The sequence below is a fragment of the Sphaeramia orbicularis genome, chromosome 3, assembly GCF_902148855.1.
Source record: "Sphaeramia orbicularis chromosome 3, fSphaOr1.1, whole genome shotgun sequence".
In the NCBI taxonomy this organism is placed as follows: domain Eukaryota; kingdom Metazoa; phylum Chordata; class Actinopteri; order Kurtiformes; family Apogonidae; genus Sphaeramia; species Sphaeramia orbicularis.
This window is the reverse complement of record NC_043959.1, coordinates 29,006,088-29,030,292: the sequence shown is the minus strand read 5'-3', so window position 1 is coordinate 29,030,292 and position 24,205 is coordinate 29,006,088. Positions and strand designations below refer to the sequence as shown.

At 38.4% G+C, this 24,205-nt stretch overlaps 1 protein-coding gene across 2 annotated transcripts; it reads right to left on the bottom strand.

Moving 5' to 3' along the window:
• Positions 1 to 15: 15 nt before the first annotated feature.
• On the bottom strand, positions 16 to 20,118 carry LOC115439686 (AP-2 complex subunit alpha-2). Of its 2 annotated transcripts, XM_030163605.1 has the most exons (23): positions 19,873 to 20,118; positions 17,709 to 17,777; positions 14,562 to 14,704; positions 14,227 to 14,420; positions 12,628 to 12,757; positions 12,378 to 12,479; positions 12,171 to 12,279; positions 11,313 to 11,463; positions 11,038 to 11,206; positions 8,344 to 8,481; positions 8,077 to 8,259; positions 7,083 to 7,180; positions 6,736 to 6,967; positions 5,831 to 5,995; positions 5,510 to 5,599; positions 5,139 to 5,272; positions 4,017 to 4,099; positions 3,819 to 3,908; positions 3,580 to 3,703; positions 2,448 to 2,564; positions 2,280 to 2,349; positions 1,159 to 1,293; positions 16 to 1,079 (listed from the first exon to the last, which is right to left on the bottom strand). In XM_030163605.1, exons 1-23 carry the CDS (start codon positions 19,937 to 19,939, stop codon positions 1,002 to 1,004), a joined length of 2,871 nt encoding a protein of 956 aa, XP_030019465.1. In that variant the 5' UTR covers positions 19,940 to 20,118; the 3' UTR covers positions 16 to 1,001. The 2 variants fall into 2 exon arrangements, with proteins under 2 accessions (XP_030019465.1, XP_030019473.1); XM_030163613.1 differs by lacking the exon at positions 5,510 to 5,599 and having other exon boundaries at positions 19,873 to 20,116.
• Between the last annotated feature and the right edge of the window lie 4,087 nt (positions 20,119 to 24,205).

The window sequence follows — 24,205 nt, the reverse complement described above, 5'->3', positions numbered from 1 at the left end:
ACGGCACTCATGGCATCATAAGACAAGAGTACATTTTATAAAACATAGAAATATAGAAATATTACCAGTTTGGCAGTGCTCTGTGAATAAATGCATTCAGGCAAAGTGTGATAGTGTGGCAGTGCATTAGACTGTAAGGACATTACTCATGTATGTTTAATGGCTCCTTCTGTTTTTGACGGAACAACATACGATCTAAGGCACAACCGTGTGAAAGAGGATTAGGGCCAGAGATCCAGGGAGACACCAATCACTCCCCGTTTGCTACTAGACATTTCGTCATTTCTTTGAATATTAATTGGTGTTAATTAATGCACACTGTAGCTCAGACACAGCTCTCCACATCGCAACAAAACATGTAACATCAAAAGTTCTTTGCTAAAAATGCAATGCAAAGCGTTGCTCCTGAGACGACACAGGTGTAAAATGTGCACGGCATTAAAAAAAAAAAAAATCAGAGATTAAATTTGCAATTCTCTCATCTATTTGATCTACTGGTGTGATTTCCTTTTTCTACCTAACAAGTGCAAATTGGGTGAGAAGTTAAAGAAAGCTTCCCGGGTTTGTGCGCAACATCAGTTTGGAACACTACGACACTAAATCAGGAGAAATCACAAGTGAACTAATGAGATGTTCAGGCGTCTCAGTTGAAATAAAGCATCCTAACCAACTCTTCAACAACACGTGGAGGAGCGAAGGCAGAATTCAAGCAGCGGAAACACGCCATTTCAGAAACTTTGGAGCTGCAGAAGATTCAAAGCCTCTTTTGCACCTTTCAGCGACGTGGCAGCTAAAGGTGCTCACAGTGAGTGCACAGGCAGGTTTTAAAGCAGTGACATATTAGTAAAGCTGTGTGCCAAAAATACATTTCAATTCATTTACATGGAAATTAAAGAAAATAAAAAAAATGAATTTACACTGTACAATACATTGATTCCTCTAAAGTGAGACTAAATGAGAGTAAAGGCGTAGTAATGCTGGTGATGCGTGGAAGGCATCGTCTAAAACTGTTCTGAGAGCAGATCGCACAGTCTCTGAGATACGGAGTCCCTGCTGGTCCGGAGGGTCAGACGGTACATCTGCACAGGAAACACACAGGATTTATGATCTGTATTCAGTACACAATAGAGCTGTGTGTGTGTGTGTGTTGGCCTTTACCTCTGCTTGTGTGTTGGGCTCCAGTCTGAGGAGGCAGCCCACCTGAGTGTCCTTAGTGTGGATGACTCCGGCTCCCACGAAGTTTGCCGGATTGGGATCGACCCCGTCCAGCAGAGCAACACCAAAACCTAAGATCTGCAACACAACGTCCACAAACACAGATGTTTACAACGACATGGAAAAGTGTCTCAACTCATGATCTCTATAATAACCAGACCAGGGGCATCAAACTTGTTTCAGTTAGGGGACCCACACATATGTATATACACTACAAACAAAAAGTTAAGAATATTTTTAATTTTTTGGGCTATTTTTTTCAGTTGGGATTCTTGCACAGCACTTTTTACTTTGTGTGAATTGAAACACATTTTTTTAATGGCCAGACATAGTTTTATTTACAAATGGCAAAAATGACCAAAAAAAAAGGCAAAAAAAAAAAAGAAATATCCTTAACTTTGTAGTGTATATAAATAACTAGGGAAAAAAATCCATATTCATAACTATTTTTGTTACATATATTTTGTTTTTCAGTTCTTTAAATATTTTTGTCACATAATACAGGTTTTACTGGAAACTTAATCAACATTTCCATTGTTATTGTGCCATGACATCCGTTCTAACTCATAAAAATAGATCTTGTTCTGCAAAGATGATGCATCCTCTAAAGGTCTGTGTTTGGTGTGAAGTTAGTCATGAGTAAAACAACAGTTTGAAAAAATATACAGAAGTGTAAGTAGGTCACCCAAAAAATGTCCCTGGTATGTAAAGGCCTGACGGCTAAAGCTACCTAATCCATGCGTGATTTCTAAGGGATTACAACTCAGTCCGACAATATTAACTCAAAGGAATGTAGAGCAATTACAAGTTTGACCAAGTAAAAGAAGAAGACCAAAACCCTTTACTATAATTTCACCGAAAATGCAAAAAAAATAAACAGAAAAACAACACTGCCATTATTTAACAAACAATGAACAACCTCATATTCTAGAAGATCTTGTTGGAGTTTCTGGGGAATAATAAAGTCCTTGTAATAAAAATAAGTTTCTAATAACAGGGGGCTTGATATACAGCTGCTATTGAATGAGTGGTTCAGCAAAAACAATGAAGAAACAACATTTTACCTTAGCCTTTGTAACATCTGTGTCCATCGGGTGTTGGGATTTGAAGATTTTCTGAACCTCCTGCTGAGGACTACACAGAGAAGACACAAACCGTGAAGACTTACATAGGCAAAAGAACAGGAACATGCCACAGCACTGACGCTCCGTTGAAATTCAAGTGAGTCTTACGCTCCAAGCTGTTTCCAGCGTTGGAAGAAGTCCTGGGATGTCATCTCTGTAGGCTGGAAAAACTTGTTGAGCATCACAGGGAGTTTCACTGCGATGTTCTGGAGGGCTCCACCGTACCTGCTCACACATATGTCACCAGAAATGAGTATGTAATAGGGATGGGAAGATTATCCAATACATACTGATACACCGACAAGCGTGTGCATAATCCAAGTGCACCAGTAGAGAAACTGCAAGTGAATGAAAATTTTGGAATGATATTGACATCCATTGGTTATTGAATGTTTGTATAGATAAAATTTCATCCATTCAATTGAATATATTTTTACTAGCATTTAAGTGTTACTATTTATTTGGGTACATGTTTTCTCTTTTCTGAAGACCCACGTTAAAGCTTTCGTCACCATATCTAAATATCTGGGATTTTTAGCTTTATTTTAACTCATACCTAAAATGATGAAACTAAAAAAATGCTTTGTAAAATGTGTTGGTAAATTCTAATTAATAATTTATTTATGAGGAAAAAGTTGGGACAGTCTTATCTTCATTATTTCAAAGATAGAATCCAGAGAAAACCTCTCTAACAGTCTTCAACTGGTTTGTACCTGACCAGGTGCATTCAATCCTCATTTTAGGCATTGTAAGTAATAGGCTAATGAACCTAAGAGTGTCCCAACTTTTCCTCCCAAATATATTGAATTCACCAACATATTTTAAAAAAACATCTCTTTAGTTTAATCTATTTTGGTATATGTGCTCCATATATTAGTATTGTTATAAAAAAGTCAGAATCCCTAACTTTTCCACGTGACTTTATGTGAGACACATATTCTGAAATTGCACAAAAGTCAGTTTATGAAAAGTCATGGTTTTATTTGATAAATAAATAATCAAACTCATTGAATTGCACTGCATATTCTTTAACCAGAATTAATGTGTTGAATCAGAATGTGCTCTGTATTATGATTTGGGTGTGAATCGTATTGTACTGCATCGTGAGATGCCACACACATATCTTTAATATATCGGATTGGAGATGCGCATCATATTGGCCTTACAACTAAGATTCCCAACCCTAGTATGTAAGAGTCTCTAAATGCATCAAAAACAGAGTATGTACTCTGACACAAACCTGAACTGGATGTTGAGCACTGGAGCATCTGTGAAATCAGACACACACTCCATGTTGAGGATCTGCTGGACTTGAGCACCACCATCTATGACAGGGTCTACTGATTTCGCATGGACAATGAGCTGTGGAGACCCTGGTTAAGGATTCAACTGGTTTTTAAATTATTTTTTCTTGACAGGAAGAAATAATGTTTGATGTTTAATAATGGCCAACAACCTGACTACCAGTGAAAAGGATATGACCCTTGAGTGCATCCCCATTGGTCACCGATGAGGAGAAGCTGAGGAACTGAGTGGACGTCTTGTTTCCATAAAACACATACATACGACCTGTGGGACCAGAGCAAATCACCGCGTCAGCTTTTTCTTCTACAACACATTACACAGACATACTGAACTTTTAGAGATTTTACTGAATATCAGCATGATGCAGCTCACCCAAGTTCTGCCTGTACTCAGACTTCAGTCCAATCTGCAGAAGCTGGTTCTCATAGAGAACGCCGTTGTTCTTACAAACAAACCTGGAAAAGACACATTTACAACTTACACCATTTAATACTGAATACAGTCTTCAACCCATTTTCACCAATGATGTCACTCTACTCATCTTTTTCTGATGTTTCTCTTCTCTAACATCCTCTGAGTTTCTGTAGGTTTCAACAGGTAAACTTAAGGACCTTTAAAGACTTTTAAAGACATAAGAACCCGAATGACTGATTGATGTGATTATAGAACAGTATTGGTGATGGTAGGTGATGGATTTCTATGTTTTGCTGATTGAAGTTCCTAATTTCAGTGGAGTTCAGATTTGTTACTTTAATGATGTTCATTTTTTTTGATGAGTCAATGCACTATATTAGCTCACATCACATTCTGACACACTACCTGGATGTGTCTGATAAATTCTGACTGGGTTGCACACTTTGCATTAGTGGTCTACGTCTGGATGTTTGTTTAGATATATAGGTTCATTACAGATTATAACTGTTACACATTTTTCAAAAGATATATTACAACAAGTTAATGAAAGCTTGATTATGCTCGTCATGTCTTCCATTCCAAATGTTAGTTAGAGAAGGGAAAAAAGTTAATTTTTAAATTGCATTTTTTTTCCTTTTGTGTGACAAAAAAGAAAAAGAAATCTTCATAGTTCTAGTAGACAGTATGACCCTAATCGGATTATCTTTCCTTAATTTTACTTGTCTGATCACAAGAAAATCTCAAACTAACAAGTTAATAAGACTTTATAACAGTAACCTATGGAGGTCTGTAACAAACAAACAAATAAATAAAGATCCATTTCAGACTTTTTAAAACATCTGGCATAACATACTGCACAACACTGAAATGATCACTCTGTACACACAGTTAGCATATAGAGGGTCCGTTACATTGCTGCCTCTTCATGCTACTTTCATCCCTCACATAGGACAAAAACAAATACCTCAGTTAGAACCACCAGAAGGGGAGGGAAGCTGTGTACCGGTTTCAAGTTTGAGCTGCAAACTCTTCATCTGTGCTTATTCATTCATAAAAAAAAAATTCACAATGTGCTCCCACCTGGAAAAATTATCCTCAGACACTTCAACAGAAGCGGGGGCAGAGAGGTCAGAAAACACATCAACTAGAAGGCTGGGTGCTGCTGCAGGAGGCGAGTTTAGATTCAGCAGGTCCGTGAAAGGATGGGAGGAACCCTAAGGGATAAAAACATCCATAAAGGTCTGCTTTAAAGCCAAAATCTGGTCCTTAGATACAACTGCACTGCTTCAAACTGCCACTATGAACCCTGACACGAGTGGAATAATATTTCTTTTTTGTTCTTAAACTTACAAATAGCAAAGATATGAATAGTTAGCGAAATGTACATGCTCAACCACAACTCCAGTGGTAATGAATAGATATAGTGTGTTGTTACTAGTTATCACATATACCATGGTCCCAGCAGAGAGCATGATGGGACTAGAGGAGGCAGGGCGGGGTCTGTTGGTAGGAAGAAGGTCAGCCATCAGTGAAGGAGGAGACTGATGGAGAAGAAAAAGAATGAAAGAGCAAGAGGAAAGGAAGGACAGAAGGTTGAAGATGGGGAGGAAAGAGAAAAGTTGTGAAAAGCTGAAGGAAGAAAGGCTGAAGTGAACTGTACACCACATGCTTCAGGATGAGATCTGCACAAGAAAACCTGATAGCGTCAACGATTTGTAGGAAAATGTGAGACAAAGTAGATTTCCACAGCGAGTAAAATACTGCTGAGTTACCTTGTTTGTGGTTTCAGTAGGCTCATGGTGCTCCGTGTTGCCATTGACGTTCCGTCTGGAATCGTCGATGTCAGGGAGGTTTCCTGGACCCTTCTTCTTCTTCAGCTTGGCCAGAATAGATGACTCTCGCTCTGGGAATGGAGGCATCTCCTCTAAGACTGTGGCCTAGAAAAGAACAGAGAGAAAATAAAATTTCAAGAGTGACTTCCAGTTACTTCACAATCTGATAAAATCTCATAAAAGGCTTTTTTCAATCAAACAGGAAGGAGAAACAGAACTGCAACCACATCAGATTGCTGTTTGCAATGCTGTTTGCACTTTCTCTCTGACATTTCCTATAAAATCTGCATCATGGTATAGTTAGAACAGTGTCTTTCAAAATATGAGAGGATGTAGAGTCAAGAGACTGTCGAGTAAATGTAAAGCGCAGAGCAAATTAACTGTGACTTTTAACCACCGTTATTGTTTTGGGGAATGCTAATGTCAGGCTTGTTAACACTGCTGTGAGACTGATGATCTGACTGATCACAACATCCCACAGTAAAGGTAATTAAATCACTGTATGAGTAAACAAAACAGTGGGGATTCTATTTTTTGCTGTTATGTTTTTCATTATGCTGTTTTATAAAGGGATAGAAAGGTACATCATCATTCATAGAGCAGAAATGTGAACTTCACCAGTTGCTGTGTATTTTCAGTATGATATAAAATCTGAAGTGCATGAACAACAGCAGTTATGACAGTTTTAATGTAGAGAAGAGTCCCTTGACAGAAAAAATGTGAATCATAGTAACACAAGGGCTAAAATTTCAGCACACATACATTAACCTGGATCTGCTAGAATGGACTCCAATAATGATGTGCCTATAAGCGCTATAAGTGCTCAGTGTTGTGTGTTCTCTGACCAGTATGTCAGTGCTGGCGATGCAGCTGAGCCTCAGGTACTCCACAGCTCTCTGCTGAAGCTCCACATCAGCGTTGCGGAGCTGGCTGTCTGAGCGCAGGACGTCCTGGATGGTGGCCTTCACCTCTGGAAACAAGTTAATGAACTTGATGTAGGCCGACAGCAGGAGAGCACGGGTCGGCACAGAGCATAGGTGAAATTTGGAGTGGAGGAGGTTGAACTGGACCAGAGGGCTGAAGGAGAAGATAACACAATGTGGAAAGAGTAACATCTCAAGCTCAGATCAGTGCCGAGCTCATAAGTCACAAAGTAAAGTTTTTACTGTCATTGTGTGAAAGCTGTTTTTACCTGGAGCGTGAGTCACCAGCAATCAGGTTACCAAACTCTCCCAAGATGTAACCACCCACTTTAACCAAGTTCTCATGACAAGCAGGGGCATGTAGTGCCTGCATGTGACAAGAGGGTACAGAACAAATACACACACACATATTTTATATATATATATATATATATATATATATATATATATATATATATAAATATATAGTTATTATTAAAGTACCCAAACAAAACACCCTCATTAGTGATGACAATACAACACAGCGCTACAGCAAAAAAAACAAACTTTCTCTTATTTTGCTAATATCCATTTGTTTTTCTTCTGTTGGCACCCAATTATTTCTTGGATTCATCTATGTTTTCTTACAATGCAGTTTTGCTGTTCTCTTGTATCTCAATATCATGCAAATGATGGAAATTACATTGATGTTTGAGGCTGACAAAAAGGGCATGAATGAGTAATGATCAGAGTATGAGCAGATTAAGAAATTGTGCATTTGGAGGTGATTTCGCTTATATTTTCTCATAGAAAACTAAGAGATTGCTGCTGCATAATGTCCAATAGCACCAGTATATGAATGCATGCACTTAGAATCAAGGAATAAATGCACAGTCTTTCACTGTTTTCCCTCTGTATGGGCTCCGTGAATAATCTACTCCACTTTCAGTCAATACAGCAGCCACATCCGTAGCATTACGAGCCCACATGAGGTCTGGAAATGACTGATTGACAGCTGAAGACCTCTACTACACTGGAGTGTGAATGTGTGAGTGAATGAGTACTGGATTCACTGTACGCACTTTGAGCATTCGTTCATATAAAAGTGCTATATAAATGTAATCCAGTATAATAATATTATTATTATTATTATTATTATTATTATTATTATTATTATTATTATTATTATGCCATCAGTTTTCCTTCATGTGGTCTACATGGACATGCTTATACAGGAAAGTTGACCACAAGTCAGCTGTGTCCTCACAAAGCTACTGTGCCTACCTCGAAGACAGTCTTGGCAGCGTAGCCTTGAACATCATCTCTGTTGATGACAATCTGGATGACCCGGTACCACACCTCTTCACTGACATAGTCCCCGGCGATGCGAATGAGGTTGAGGATGGTGTCCACGTACCAGGTGTAGTCTACAGCATACTTCTCTGCGAGGATGGCCACCTTGAGCACCTGAGGAAGAGAAACAAATAGCTGACACACAAGAGCAGGACAAAGAGGATGTGATACATTTACGTTGTTGTGCAGATAACTCACTATCTCCTCTCTGATGGAGTAATCGGCAGTCTCCAGGTAGCTCAGCATCTCTGCCACTATCTGCTTGGCATTGCTGCGATCACACATGGCATAGAGCAGATCCACAGCACGCTGGCGAACACTCACATCTCGCTCCGTCTGTATAGAGGGAAAAAAAACAAAACATACAGATGGCGTGGTATTATTAGTTTGCACATGAAAATGCTATATGGAAACTCAGGAAATGAGATAAAATACACAGAAAAATAAAACAAAAAATGTCTGCTTGTGAGAAGGAGTCAAAATAGTTGACTCTATTAAAAAGTAAAAGTGCACTTGAAACAGCAGTGAGTTATTGTGTCTCAAAGTGTCAACAAATGAGGAGACTGCAACATTCACTGAATAATACATGGAACGAACATGAATTCTACATTAGATGGAAAACAGAAAAAAATGCCAATATGCATAAAGAACTGTAAATATAGTGGTCATGTCTGAAACAAGGCTACATGATCAAAACCGGCAGTTTTTGTCAAAATAACATCAGGTTTTTTGATAAATAGCTCAGGTAGCATGTTATTGTATACAGTACTACAACTAACTTAAACTATGGTGATGAACTGTTCATCAATATTCACTGGACAGTAGTGGATTGAAAGGCACTTATATTCAGATTTTCTTTTGCAGATACTTCAAATTTTCTATGAATTCTACAAAAGATGACTTAAATCTTGCTGCAGAAAGAAACTCCTCTGTTGTACTAACAGCAAACAAGTGTGTGTTACAATGAGTCTTCTTCCACAATACAAAAAATATACTGACAGTCAATAGAAGCTTTGAGGTACAAATGTATGCATATTTCTACTTGTAGGGGGGTTGTAATTATTCATTGTGGATTTATTGATGACTTAGTGCTTGAGTAGCTGAGATAATGATGAGTTGTCATGTCACGGTTCATTGCACATGGGTTGGTCTCTTTGCAAAAGCGGACCAAATACACATTGAACAATACTCAGTGGGTATCTGCACAATTTGAGGATTGGTTTTGAAGGCCTATATAAAGGCCCAAAAAAGGCCACCATTGTTAGTCCAGTGAACGGCATCATGCCACGTCTATCACATGAACAACGTCTCCGGGCACTGGGTATAGTGGAGGCCAGTTTGAGCTACAATGATATAGCCAGGCGTATGGGCTGTTCCCAACCCACAATCAGAAACCTGGTTGAACACCACAACATGACAGGCTCTGTTGACGATAGACCGTGTCCAGGGCAAGAGAGAGTGACAACTCCTGACCAGGACCGCTACTGTTGTGACTTTGTGTTTGGCAGGTGCCATTTTCTTTTGTTAGGTTTTTTGTTTTGAAATTATTCTTGAAACTTTAGATTTTTGTTTCTGTATGCCAATAACCTAAACAAATGAGTCATATGAAAAAATTCCAGTTTAGGGTTTCAAAATAAAAATGATGTCAAAAAATATGGACTCAAACTTTCACTGACTGTGAGTATATATACATATTTTCACACGAATGTAAATCTATATATAATTTTTTCAATTCAGATATCTCAACGAAAAAGTGTGGACCTAGTAAACTAATACATTGTGGAACCAAATTCTGATATGTAGAAGAGGGTTAACTTAATGTACTTCCCTTTGAAGAACTGTCTAGTAAATATTCCCCCATTTTAACACACCACGATAATGCTGTGATCAACTGTGGTAAAATGAGATATGGCTATTGAACGTTAAAATTAATAACTGATTTAAAATGAATAAATAATTCAGCTCCTCTCATGTACAAGTGGCCACTAGGTGGCAGCAGCAAACTACATTCAGTGAGTGAGCAGTTATTGTTCTTCCATTGTCTACATGATGACAAGATGTCAACAGCATTTGTCTGTAAAGGCGACTGCATTTGTTATTGCTCACTAATATATGGATGGAAATACAGGTCCTTATTATAATGACATTTATGTACTCAAAGACCAAGCACAATCAAGAAAGACTTCATGCTTAAAAGGATTTTCCAATGCAAATTTAGGGAGAAATGATGAGCAACAAAGCTCCCTGGTGTGGCACTACTCAGATTAATTAAGAGAGTTAAAAACCTCTCTCTATATAACAGCTTTACTAATACAGTCTACTCTCGTTATACCGCCAACTTCCGTTCACGGCCAAATTGGCGGTATAGCGAAAATGGCATTACAACGGGTTGCGTCCATAATGTGCATGTCTTTACTATATGATGTCTATGCTGCCTCCGTTAACCCGTTCTAATTGCGTTTCTAAATAAATCTTGATTCTGTTATGTTGTAAGGCAGGGATCGGCAACCTTTAACACTCAAAGAGCCATTTCGACCCGGTTTCCACGGAAAAGACAACACTGGGAGCCGCACCTCGGAGGTGCCACGGCGGCGCACCTCGGAGGTGCCGCGCCGCGACGCTGGCGGTATAACGGTCGGGAAATCAATGGTATAAGTGTTGTTTGTGCATGGAACTGGGCTGGCGGATGGCGATAAGCGGAAATGGCGGTATAACGGCGGGCGGTTTAACGAGAGTAGACTGTACATATCTTCTTCTAAAAACACCTTGAAACTAAATCTAAACTGACATGGAAGACAAGATTACCACCAGACTGACAGAACTTATTCACATATTATATTAACATTTACCTGCAATAATTTATCAAAAGGGCAGCCCAGACAAAGGCCTTACCTTTAAAGCATTGATCACAGTTTCTATATGTGTCTTTACTGCCTCATGAGAAAACTCAGAGCTGGCCAGCGTGCACATGCTCTCCAGAGCCAGATATCGCAGGTTGGTTTCTCTATGCTGCAGGAACTGGCCGAGCTGATTGCAGGCTCGAACCAACAGGGTGGGCTCACTGAGAGATAGCAGAGAGAAATTAGATGAAGTATTTGTTTGCAAAGCTACAAATTTGCGACAAACAGATGCATTATGTTATCCCAACAACGTTGAATATGACCAACCTGTCGTGGTGGATGATGAGGGAGATGGCTTCAAACAGAACTGCATTCTTTGCATTGGAGTGCTGAACCTTTTTAGACTTGGGCGGCTCTTGGGCTTTATTGAGGATCGTCTCCAGACATTCAGTAAGGCGACTCCGCAGAGCTGCATCCTCTGAAATAATAGAATTTTTTTCCCTGAGTAGCATACATGCAAACATACAATTATATCTGGCTTTCACAGTAACTAGGGACATCACAATCCAAGCTAAAAGACTGACACTAGAGCTAACTGAGCCATTTTTAACCAGTGGGAATCAGCACAGACCTATTTTTTTGTTTGGCATCAGATGTCCCAGTTGTTACAAACACAGTTACTGTCAATTCAATACAGCACCAATAGAGTTCACTCAGAAAACTCAAGGAAACACTACAAAAAGGTAACCATCACTGGAGAACTATGAGTTTTTTGATTATCTGTTGTGACTGCAAATTAAGTTTAGGTAGTAAAATTGTGAACATAATACCTTTTCTGAACACTTCAGTTGTACTGCAATAGGTGGAACTGATGAGAACGATTTAAAAAGACATATTTTGGTTTGTTTGGAAAAAAAAAAAAATGAAAGCCAATGCTGAATCAGGTGGAACTTTGATAAATGATATATATTTGTTCTTCTTGTTTATTTTCTCATTTTTTGTGAATTGAAATATTGGATTTATTAGAATAACATTAATATACCTGAATTTCACTGTGTGTACTATCTAGGATGTTTGAAACAGGGCCAGCTATTGGCAGATAAGAAACAAAAGATTTGATTTGGACATCCTTAATATCAACTGTAATGTCAAAGGGTTTTGTGTTGCAGCTTTCACTTTCCGTACCAGGTGGAGGGTAGCACTGTAGAAGACGTAACAATTTAACAGACAGCCACGGAGCAGCAACAAAGTAGTAAGTATAGTCCTGCAAGTCGATGCATGCTGAAGTCACAATCTGCACAAGAAAGAACAGAAGAACATAACAGATTATCAAAACCAGAGTTCATCTGAAAGAAATAAAGACATCAAATGGAATGACATGAAGACACGCACCCTGCTGAGCCTTGCCACAGCCAGTGAGATGGACGTTTTGAAGTCGTCTGGGCTCTTCTGGGCCAGAGTGGTGATTAGGCTTGTGGCTGCTGTTACCACTCCCTGAAATCAGACAGAGGCCACTTAATACAAAACACACTACACAATGTTGCATCATGCTGGAGAGACTGTCTTTCATATGCACAGACGCTCCAGGGTGGGTCTGGGGTTTAAGATATTAGAGAGGCTGTGTAGTGAAACAGAACTGTACCAGGTGCTGATCGTTGAGCAAATGGACCACACGGGCTGTCCATTCTCCCATAGGTACCAGGTCAGGAGATGTCCTGTTGAGTCGCAGCAGACACAGTGCTGCACTCTGCTTCACACTGTCCATGGTGTCTCTGATTTAGGCAAATAAAACACAACTTCACTGAAACCACTTCAATACATACAATATTACTCAGAGCACAGTTATATACAAGTACACTGGGCACAAAGGTTCACAATCAGAATTCTTCATTAATCCCAGGGGGAAATTATTGGGTGTTATAATCACTCCATTCAAGTATAAAAAAAGTAGCAGGAAAGAAATTATCAATACAACAGAAAAAGAAAAACAATATATCTATACATATATATAGCTTTGAATATGAATTTATTTATTTATTTATAGAACAGAATATAGAACAGAATAGAATATATTTATATTTAGTTATTTATTCATATATTCATTTACTTATTTATTTTAGGGTTGTCAAAATTAACGTGCATTAATCCATCACCATGATTAATCTGATTAAAAGTTTTAATGCCATTAACCCATTTGCAGCGCAGAATGACTCTGAATGTCCCTGCCAACACATTTGGGGCAGTTTGTCCGAGTAGAGTTACCGGTTGATCCAGTAGTGACAGGCAACAGAACTAACCCATAAAGACGCTAAACAGCACAATGGTCCTCTGTATGGAAATATGAGGACAACAAACCAAGATGGAACAGCTGTTTCGAGTTGTTTTGTTGAAAGTGTTGAAGGTGTTTAATGAACACATTAAGTCCATATATATTTCCTTCTTTCTTGAGTCTGTTTGCTCGTCCAAAATGAAATGAAAATATTCTGGTGGTTGATGTTGATTGTTATAAATGTGATATCTCACAAACACCTTGAGAATTTTTTTACTTTGGCACAAATGTTTGGTTGGACTCAAGGACAAACTGACTAGTTTTTGGTTGGTAGATATAAAAGATCAAGGTCACTGTGGTGTCACTGATCATATTTTTAGCCATAACTGTTTGTAACTGAAAGAACTGCATGAAGAGACTGAAGTAAACTAGTGGAAGCATCTGATTAAACTCATGTTTCTTGTACTAATAATCTGAGATTCAGAAATTCCTGTTTCTTCTTTCAACATTGTAGAAATCAGTGAATAATTTTATAGAGGAAACTACAGCATGTAGGTTGCATTGACCTTGTATGAGACAACGTAACTGTTTCAATTTTTAAACTTTTTCACCTTCTTTGATCCAGACACTAAAAAGTTGTTGTTTTTGTGAGGCCTTGGTGGCCTCGTGTATTAGCGACACATGAAATACAATCTGGGAAGTCCCTGTATTACTTTACTTTTTCATAGGGAGACTAGAGACAGACAGGAAAGACAGGAAAAAGAGGAGGACATGCAGCAAAAGGCCCAGGCCAGATTTCAACCTGGGCTTCTGCAGTAAGAACTCCACTTTGTATGTGGTGAAATAGAACTGACTATTTTAACTCATTTGGGACCTACAGAAGTCACCTTCACTGCCCCTTCAAATCCAAAGACACGTATATAAGCCAGTTTTGTGCAGACAAAGTGTTCCTTTTTTTGTGAGTGTACACACCCTGCCACCAGGATTCTGGGAATTTCTGAAGCAAAAGCCTCAGCCATTTCTCTGCTGCCCACATTGGCGATGCAGTGTAGGGCCAGGTTCATGAAGGTAGGGTTGCGGCTGTTCAGGTCATTCTTAATAGCATTGTTGATTAGACGGATCAGGTCACTGTTGGAGTTCACCAGCACTGAGATGAAAAGGTAACCCTGAAAGAAGATACAACAAAAAGACAAAAACATGTGTCTACTTGTTTGCACAGCTCTTAGTCATCCTCAGTGTGGATTTCACAACAACACATTTATGAACTCACTGATCAATAGGCTCAGAATGAATGAGGGTGGACTTACAATTTGTTTCTCTGTGTACTTGTTGGAGCTGAGGAGGTTGACAGCCTCCATGTGTCCAAAGTCGATATCATGTCCCAGAAGAAAGATGAATAGCAGCTTGCACACATACTTTTTTTTACTGTAGCCATCCAGAGCTTTGTCTCCTATCCATACACAACAAAAAAACTATTATTCAGACATGTGTATGAAGTTACAGACCTGAGGCGACTATGTTTAACATTGCCTTGTGAGAGGATAACTGCAATTGAAAAATGGGGGATGGGGAAAGATGTAATTCTGCTGTGTCAGGTCAAATAGAAATGATTGCTAAAGAATTTAACACTGACACAAGCAACTGCTGAAAACTATTCCTTATTTCTTATGCAATCTTAAATAACCGATTCTCCTCGACAGAAATCAGTTTAAGGAAGGAAAAAGTCCACCCTCACTTCTTCAATGTGGTGGCTTTCCTTGCTGTGTTTTTAATCTGTGCTCAAATTGGTTGCTTTTGTGTTATTTTGCAATCAGCCAAGGCAGAGCTGCAAAAATCCAACTGCAAAAAATCTGCTACTGTTTCTCTCAGCATCAGAAGAATGCCTTCCTTGTGGGCATTTCTGTCTGCAGCTGCAGTCAGGAAGTTGAACATGGTTTTGTTTGGTTCCATTGAATTGAGTATTAGGCATCCTTAAAGGAACATCCCAGTGATGTTGCACAATGAGTCCAGTAAATCACGAGAGCTTACCACTTACAGCTTACATTACGGAAAGCCATTTGGAAGTGAATATTTGACATGTAGTCCTCAAACTAACCATTCTGACCTCAGAGGGTCATAGTGAATGCAGTAGATTTCAGTTCCCTACCAGTGTTCATGCTGCTTAACTAAGCATTCTTCCAGTATGACTATTATGCAGAACAGAACAAAAAATTCTGTTTTTTATTTGGTATCTGTAGAAACTGATGCTGTTTACAATGACATCATCTCCCTGCCAAGATAGTTTGCCGCCACCACAAGACACAAAAACACAAGAGTTAAGCCGTCTGGTTGTCTACTAGTGCCTGCGGACCCCACTATCTCAAAGGAATTTTTACATTAGAGGCTTAGACACCAAGGATCAACATAAAGGTGTTCCATTAGCTGTTTTCCCTTAGCCTAACAACAGTAATCAAACCTGAGCTGAGTCACAATGGCCATTATCAACTCTTCACGTCAACCCAGGTTTTCTGAATCTATCTATGAGCATGTGTAAATAAAGGTTTTGGCACCAATGACCGACTGTAAACATGGGCAGGTGTGCAGCCACATGTTTCTCACAAGAAGAACAAAATATGATCCTCAACAAATATGATGAATTGGAAAAAATCTGAGAGCTACAGCCTGAAAGACACACAACTACTGTTACCAAAACCAGAAAGGAAAGTTGAATGCATGTTTGAGATATGAGACTTAATAATATCCCTGCACCATCATTATGGCAGGAATAGCGTACACTACAACTGTGGATTAAATATACATATTGCTTAGATGTATTCTTAATTTGAGCCTTATTCTTTCAGCTGTAAATTGCTGTGTAAGTTGGCTTACTGTCACAGCTGATAACATGAACAAGAAATACACTTTAGTGCTTAAATTAGTCTGTTTTATGGTGTAGTAGAAAGTTACATGTATTCTATATATCTTTGCATGCTTTCCATATGTCACATAGGCTTTTACATCTATTCCATATATCTTTGCACAGATCATATAAGATTGGATGACTTTGTTTGTAGTTTATGGCACCTGTAAACTTCTTAACCTTTTCTGACCTTTTCTGTCTGTTGTGTTGAAAGTCGAAGGCCAGTTTGACACCTGGGGGAATAAAATTGAGTTCTCACAGACTCTCAGAGAGCCCTTATCTCTGAGTTCTGGGACTCCCTGGCTCTGGCATGACACAACTCAACAAAATATAATTCTTCTCTTTCTTATCCTATGAGAGACAGAAACTCAGTTGATTCTTTGTACTCTCACACAGACAGCATCAGCCCCTGTTTGATTTTGTACCTTTGTTGGAGCTCCAATAAAATTATACTCAAAGACACTGATTGCCTGAAAAGATCTTTTATTATTTTGAGGATGAATTAGTAGAGTATTATTTTTTCCATAACAAGGGCTGTATTTCTACACAAACACCTATGGAGTAATGACATGGTTTTGAAATCGAAGCTGGCAGGAAAAAAAATTACGTGTCACACTGGTAACATTCAGTTCAAGAGGCTGACAAAGATAAGCAGTAAGCGGTTCCCTCTGCTGAGAATCTGATCTCTTATATAGATGATCTAGACAGCTATAAACAGTTCTGCCTGTAACTGTCAAATGATAAACCCACCCTATTGGAACCATAATAGCTTCCTGAAAATGTAGCTAATATTAAAAGTTTTGCAGACAACACTGGGTATCATGGAGGAACATAAAAACTTATCAAGGTCATTGTTGACAAAACATTACCATTCTGGCCAACACTTCAGCACTGGCCTGTACACTGTTACCCATTTCACCTGGTCTACATGTGATAGTCATGTGGCCATGCACTGTACAAGCTTTGCTGACTTAACACAGCCTGAATATTATTCCTTTGTAACAGCTCTAGCTATTAACTAGACAGCACACAACAGACGGATAGTTTCACATGCACGCACATTATGTTACGAAACTGCAGTATTTTGCAATTTTATAATATGCTTGGTGATACTGTATGACTGAACATCCAGTGAATGCATAGTTAGGTCTCAATCCTATGTGAAGATCTGAAATTAATAAATTTAAAAATCGGCCACATGCTAAAATAACAAATGTAGCAGAGCTGTGTCCATGACTTAATGAAGGACAAGAGAGTGCAGAGGATATGGAGGAGGTCAGAATGCTAAGCACCATGAGTAGGGAAGTGGCAAACCTAATTTTAGGCAGCATGGAACAGGTGGCAGGAGAAACAACACCAGCATTGACAGTGATGCGTGTGAACTTTTAACAGCACCGACACACAAACAGCTTGTAAGAAACTCAAAATGAGTAACACACAGAATAAGGAAAAACATAACATGACTGTAAAGTCCAAGATACTAGACCAGGCGACAGAGATGAGAACTCATCGACTTGTGACCTTCCAGCAGAATAATCTATCAGACTTCACCCACCTTTAAACTTTGAGCGAATGTTGGCCAGTTCTTTATTTATCCTCTTTATTTCTGCTTCTTTACTTTTACCTGTAACACAGAGAATTTTTTTGGTTATGTAGTAAACCATCCCAGTTAAACTCTGCAGCACAAACTTTATACAGTGTTCCTCAATGACATATATTATAAATTACATCCACAGTGTTCAACCTTTAAAACAGATGTAAAATTCAAAGTGCCTCTCATATTCACATAGCGTTTTTGTATTTATGGCCTCTGAATGGTGTAATTATGACACACTGACCCTATAATCATGACTTGTTGCTCACGATTATAAGGTTGGATGTCATATTATAAGATCTTTATGTAATAATTTCTAAAATCTCTCAGAACATTTAAATCATATAAGAATTTTGTTTCATAAATAGGAAAAAAGTTCTCAAATTATAGCTGCAATAAATGAGGTACTGGGTGGTGCATAACATTTGAGCTTAGCACAACAAACAACTGAAAAAAATGGTTTGATGTTGCAAATAATAGCTGGTTTGTAATGCAGTGTTGTCTTCTATAAGAATAAGCCTCCCAGCAACAAACTATATATCAACATTAAGCCATTTGTCAAAACAGTACCATGACTAAATAAACAAGTGAAAAGGCCCAGAGGAGACAACAAACAGATCAGTGTGGGCTTTGTATGCTGTTGTGACCAGACATAACCACCATTACAAAGCCTGAGCAATGTTGATGTCATTCACAAGCCTACAACTTTTGAGATGTATTAAATAAAAGGCATACTAAAGGTAAAGCCCTGGTTATTCCTATATTCTATTTCATTGAGTTCTGAAAGCATACTACAAGACCACCCCAAATTTCCAGACCTTAACACAAGTGAAAATCCCTGGAATGTGATCAAGAGGAAGCTGGATGGTCACAAGCCATCAAACAAAGCCAAGCTGCTTTCATTTTTGTGCCAGGAAAGGCATAAGGCCCCCAACAGCAGAATGTGAAAGACTAGTGGAAAACATATCATGATGCATGAAAGCTGTGATTGAAAGTCAGGGTTCTTCCACCTACAACAGATTTCCGAAATAATTCTAAGTTAAACATTAGTAATGTACCGTTTGAAAATGAATAGGAAGGCCCGAAAACACTGTTTATTTAGTTATTCTTCACCAGATAATTTTCTGCAAATAATTGCTCTTGGTGACAGCTTTCTGATGTGGAAATGGGGTGAAGACTCTCTAAATAGAAATCATTCATTATAAGAGTTATGAGTAACGTCAGTATTTAGCTACTTATTTAGAGGTAAATACAATTCTTCTTCTTAATCTAACTTTCCAATGCACTTCCTACTCTGATCTAGTTCCCTACTCCTGGTCTCATTCCTGTATTAAATAAAAACACACATGTGTATACTGTAATTTGGCAGTCGAGTAAATACTAGGGGGATTGGTAATGTTGGAAATGGTAGTGCTACTAATCAACAGAAACACAGTTTTAATGCACTATATACATAGTCCTATGTGTGTGAATGTTTTGTGACAATAGAGTCTGTAATTATTCCTCTTTACACAACAACTAGTTTTAGTTCCTCTACAGGTCTCAAACAGGACCACTGAACTAAGACCATTGAGAAGGGTGGATTTTAACAGCCAATATCCAATTCATCCATTCATAATAATGTGGTTCAAAATATATTTGGCGTTATCTCATGGTCAACTGTCAGTTAGCCAACTACTACCTTAAAAGAAGGTAAATAAGTGCTAAGTCAGCATCCGGTATGGGCTGTACTACCACAACTGGATGTATTTTAAAAGTACATGATAGTAAAACTACACATTCACCAAGCCTGAGCCGTTTTAGTGCTGTAAAAGTGACAGTTTACTATTATCTTCGGTTAGCGGTGCGGTCCACGCCCTTTTACATGACGTTAGCAACTCCAGGCTAACAGCTAGCGTTAATTAGTTAGCTAGTGTTAGGCTAACCAGCTGAGTGGCTGTCAAAAACCATCTGAGTCTGAATAAGTTCAGTTGTAGGGAGAAAAGGAAAAGCACACACTTCTTGACTTGGCTTACTGAGCTAAAAACCAACCGTAAGGTCACCACAGCTCATTACTAGAGGGCGAGTTAACTTATTAGAGCTAGCTTAACTAAGAACTGTCTAAGAGTGTGATAAACAAACTTACAGTTCCTGATGTCAGAGATGAACACGGCCAGGCCACGCATCCCATCCCCTTTAGAGACCGCAGGCATTTTGTCCGCTCCCACTTAACGACACGTTTTCTGTGTAGTATGATACTTAGTGTTAATACAGAAAATAACTTTTTTTCGAAGTTGTTTTGCTAACCAGCTAACAGGCGCCGTAGCACTGGGAGCCCCGATATATGACGGAGACAGGAACCAGACACACTGCGGCTGCGTTCTAAACATTACTACCTACTACAACCGAGGGCCGCGTTCCGTACAGTTCAGCGGCCCAGCCCTGTTTTACACTGCACAGTCTCCTTCAGTCAGCCTCAACCAGGGCTGTCAAACTCATTCTAGTTCAGGGCCACATACAACCTAATATTATCTCAAGGGGGCCGAACCAGTAGAATAATAAGAATGAATGAAAAAGTAAAATTCTATAATGAATATATTTACATCTACTCAGTATCCTTAAAAATGTGAATAACAACCACGAACAACCTGAATTTTAAATGAAAAACAAGCGCAATTTTAAAAATATTATCCCTAAGCACAAGGGATCAGAGAATGTGGGTGACCTTTTATTTTTTTTAACTTTAGTGCCAGTTTGTATAACAGGCAAGTAACATCATTATGAAAAGAGAGAGAGAAAAAAAATGTAATAAAAATAAAACATAGCAGAGGAGAGAGAAAAACAAGCAGACTGAACAAGCAGACAAACAGACTGAATCAGATTGAATCTCAGGGTGTTTACCTATTTATTCTATTTTGCATCGAACAGGGTAAAATATTCAAATTCTTTCCACAATTCGTTCCACAAACATTGAGTTTATGCAAATTAAAAATTGTATATTACACATTGGTTGATATACAATCCTGGGCCAGTCTTTTCACCTAAAGGACTAAACTTTTCAAATTATTATTATTACTAGCATATGATTATAATTGCCTGTTTAGATCACAATTGTAATATATTTATTTTAGCTCTTTACTGGTCCTAAAATGGTCCTGTTCTATCTTTTTCTTAAAGGTGTTGCAGGCTGAATGTGAGAAATGAATGTATACTTACATGTTGTGTTCATACTGTTTACCATGAAATACAAGACAAACATTTTACTATCAATGCATTGTTTTTAATTTGCATTTTCCAAACTGTTTCAGATCATTTTCCTTTGGTTTGTAATTACTGTGGTCTTGTCTCACGGTGTTTTCGTTCTCAGAACTGGTTTATTACCATATAACTAATTTAGAAAATGTTTCCAAGGAAGGAGCACACAGCAGAATATTACACATCGTTGTGAGCTGAATGCTTTGGTTGGGTGACCATCCCTGTCTGTAAGACAAGACAGACACTGGGTTTTATTTATTTATAGGACCTGTACTGGTTTCCTACTCCCTCTATTTCATTTCACATCTCTTTATTTAAAATGAACCCTTATTATATATGGAAATCATCATTTGGTCTGTTTTTACAGATGATCAGCAATTTATTTAATATCATATTTTATTGTTATTTATTTTAGCTAGTTTTTATGTTGTTATGCATTGCAAGAGAGTGTGGGGCTGTGTTACTGCACAGCTGAGTAACTGTATTCTCTTTGGGATTGATAAAGTATCTATCTATCTATCTATCTATCTATCTATCTATCTATCTATCTATCTATCTATCTATCTATCTATCTATCTATCTATCTATCTATCTATCTATCTATCTATCTATCTATCTATCTATCTATTGTCGCTGCAATGATAGATACAACCCTATCTATCTGTCTGTCTATCTGTCTTCTTTGATGTTATCATATTTTATCTTCAATTGCTAATGTTTGACTTGATTCATTTGGTAATCTTCATTGCTATTGTGTAATTTTTTAACTCCAATAGATTGAAAATTAAGCATTTACCTCCATTTCTCTGTGCTAAAATAAAGGTCAAATGAATAAATCATACAAAACAGCAGCAAAACAGAACATCTAGCTTCGAAATAAACCTGCACAGAACCTGAACAGCATTAGCAAGCAGTGGACAATATCTCTTAATGCTACACAAAAGCCTGGGCTTTCTAATTGTATAAACAGAGAGCAGATGGATCACACTCTGAGATTGGTTTTCATTAAGCCTCTCAAAGGAGCAGAGCTTCACCAAGGTCAGATTTACTAATCAGAAAATCCTGCAGCAGAGAACTTGTTTCTAGCGAACCTCCATTATCGATTTTCTTCTCAGAGGGTGGTTGCAGGTCAGATCCGGCTGTAAATGTGCTTAAATAGGCCAGGCCTTGTATACAGCTTCCTAGAGACAGGCTACTAAAATTAAAGAGCCAGATAGAGACTTCCTGTCTCTTGGTATAATTACAGTTACTTATCACTGCATGGTTACTGCATGGATGAACAAAGAAAGAAGCAAGACATCTGTAGTTGTCAGTGTCAGGAGAGTTAAATTCAAAATGTATTACCCCATAGATTACAGAATACATTCCCATAAATGTTAATTGTTATGTTTACTGTTACTATTATGTCAGTACATAGGGTTTTTTCACCAGTGACTTACATTTATATTGCTGCATGAATAAATGTGGCTTTCTGAATGTATGTTTACATGTTCTCTAAAGATGTACAAGGTTTAAACATAAAAAAAAGTAGTTTTTTTGTCTAGTAAAAAAAAAAAAAAGATAAAGCCTCAATTTGTTCCTCAGCTTTTATTACACAAGTGCAAAGCAGTGAACAAGGATGATTTACAGTGGAACATATTGTTTTCATTTAGCTTCTTAATTGCATTTTATTACTTTGTAAATTACCCTGTTAAAATAAAAATGCACCAGGATGGGCTTTTAACTCACATAGTCTACACTGCATGTAGAATGCAAATAAAAATAAGTGATCCATTGATTTCAAGAATGGAACTGTGTTTCCAAAACCCAGCTACATAAATTACAACATCCACTCGGGTTGATGAATGATATTTTGTATTACAAATACGTATAATAAATGCATACTCCCCAGCATTGGTAACTGTAACTGTGCACGCTCTGCACCAATGCAGTAGCAACCCCTTTTAAACATAAAGTAACCCATGATGCCAAGCAATGTCTATGGAAAGAATGTCACAACTGGGAGAGGAAAGAGAAAGATTTGCGCTGATGTAGAGATGTACAAGAGGAGGAAAAGGGGAATCAGAGTCTGGTTCCTGAACACAATGTCAGCACAAAGATTAGGAAGAGTCAAAACACTGCAAACATGACATGACCTCCAAGAGACAACCTTGGTTGATGGAGTAGGACAAAAAAAAATTGCTGAAAAAGAAGGGAGGCTGAATAAGAGACGACGGCAGGGGCGTAGAATTGCGTAGGGATGCTAGGGACATGTCCCTACCAATATCCAGCCACTACTGTTTTGTCCCTACCAATACAACCACTGTCCATAGTGTTTAGTCAATGATTATGGCACACAAAGGGTTAACAGTCGGTCTCTGCTAGAAGTCCCGCCTCTAACCTAATTATCACTCTCCGATTGGCTCTGCGGTTTTGCTATCGTACATGTGATTGGCCGTCCCCTCTGTTACTCCATCTACTTGTAAAAGCTACAGTTACCCGCTAGTTGGACAGGACAGGAAAAAAAAAACAGTCAGACAGGGCAGGAGGCAGTTCGTATCTCCAACCACTTAGCGTAAGTTGTCAACATGTGTGCATTTGTTCTGCATGGGTCACGTCAGCTAGACAGATTTGAATATCAGAGGTGTCATTTACATTTACATTCGTATATGGGTCTGTTTGCCTGCGCGTGTGCATATGCGTGTCCGTGCGTGCAGGGCTGGTTCATGGCATAGGCTGATAACTAATAACATGATAATTTCTCATTAATTGTCTTGAAAATAAAGAAATAAAGGGAAAAAAAACAAAACAACAACCCCCCTGTAATTTCTCAGGTGAGTTCTCCCAGACCTGGTGCTCACTGTGTGTGTGAGTGACAGAGACAGAGTGGAGCTGAATGACAGACAGACAGGTGTAGAACTAAGCATCCAGGTAAAGGATGGAGAATTTATCACCATGAAAAGGCCTTCCAAGGCCTTAGCGGCATGGTTTAGAAGAGGAGAGAAGAGGAGGCAGAAAAATAATCCAATTATAAAGGTATGTAACCTTTTATAATGTTAAAAAAAACGTTGATGTTACTAGCAACAGCTAGCTGAACTAAAATGAAGCAAAGTTGGCTAATAATGGAACTGTAGATGATTAAGATATGAGATATCTGCTAAGGTGTGTGGGTTACTGCTGCTGAACTGGGTTATATATGTTTATATCTGGTTTACTGCTGCTGAACTGGTTAATTTATGTTTACA

What these genes read in the sequence shown, in the direction of transcription:
- LOC115439686 (XM_030163605.1), bottom strand. Translation starts at nt 19,939, where the DNA reads ATGCCTGCGGTCTCTAAAGGGGATGGGATGCGTGGCCTGGCCGTGTTC. An exon ending in TCGCCAGCACTGACATACTG is followed by an intron (nt 5,996 to 6,735) that starts GTCAGAGAACAC and finishes GTTCTTTTCTAG; the next exon opens with GCCACAGTCTTAGAGGAGAT. An exon ending in TGGGGATGCACTCAAGGGTC is followed by an intron (nt 3,704 to 3,818) that starts ATATCCTTTTCA and finishes CAGGGTCTCCAC; the next exon opens with AGCTCATTGTCCATGCGAAA.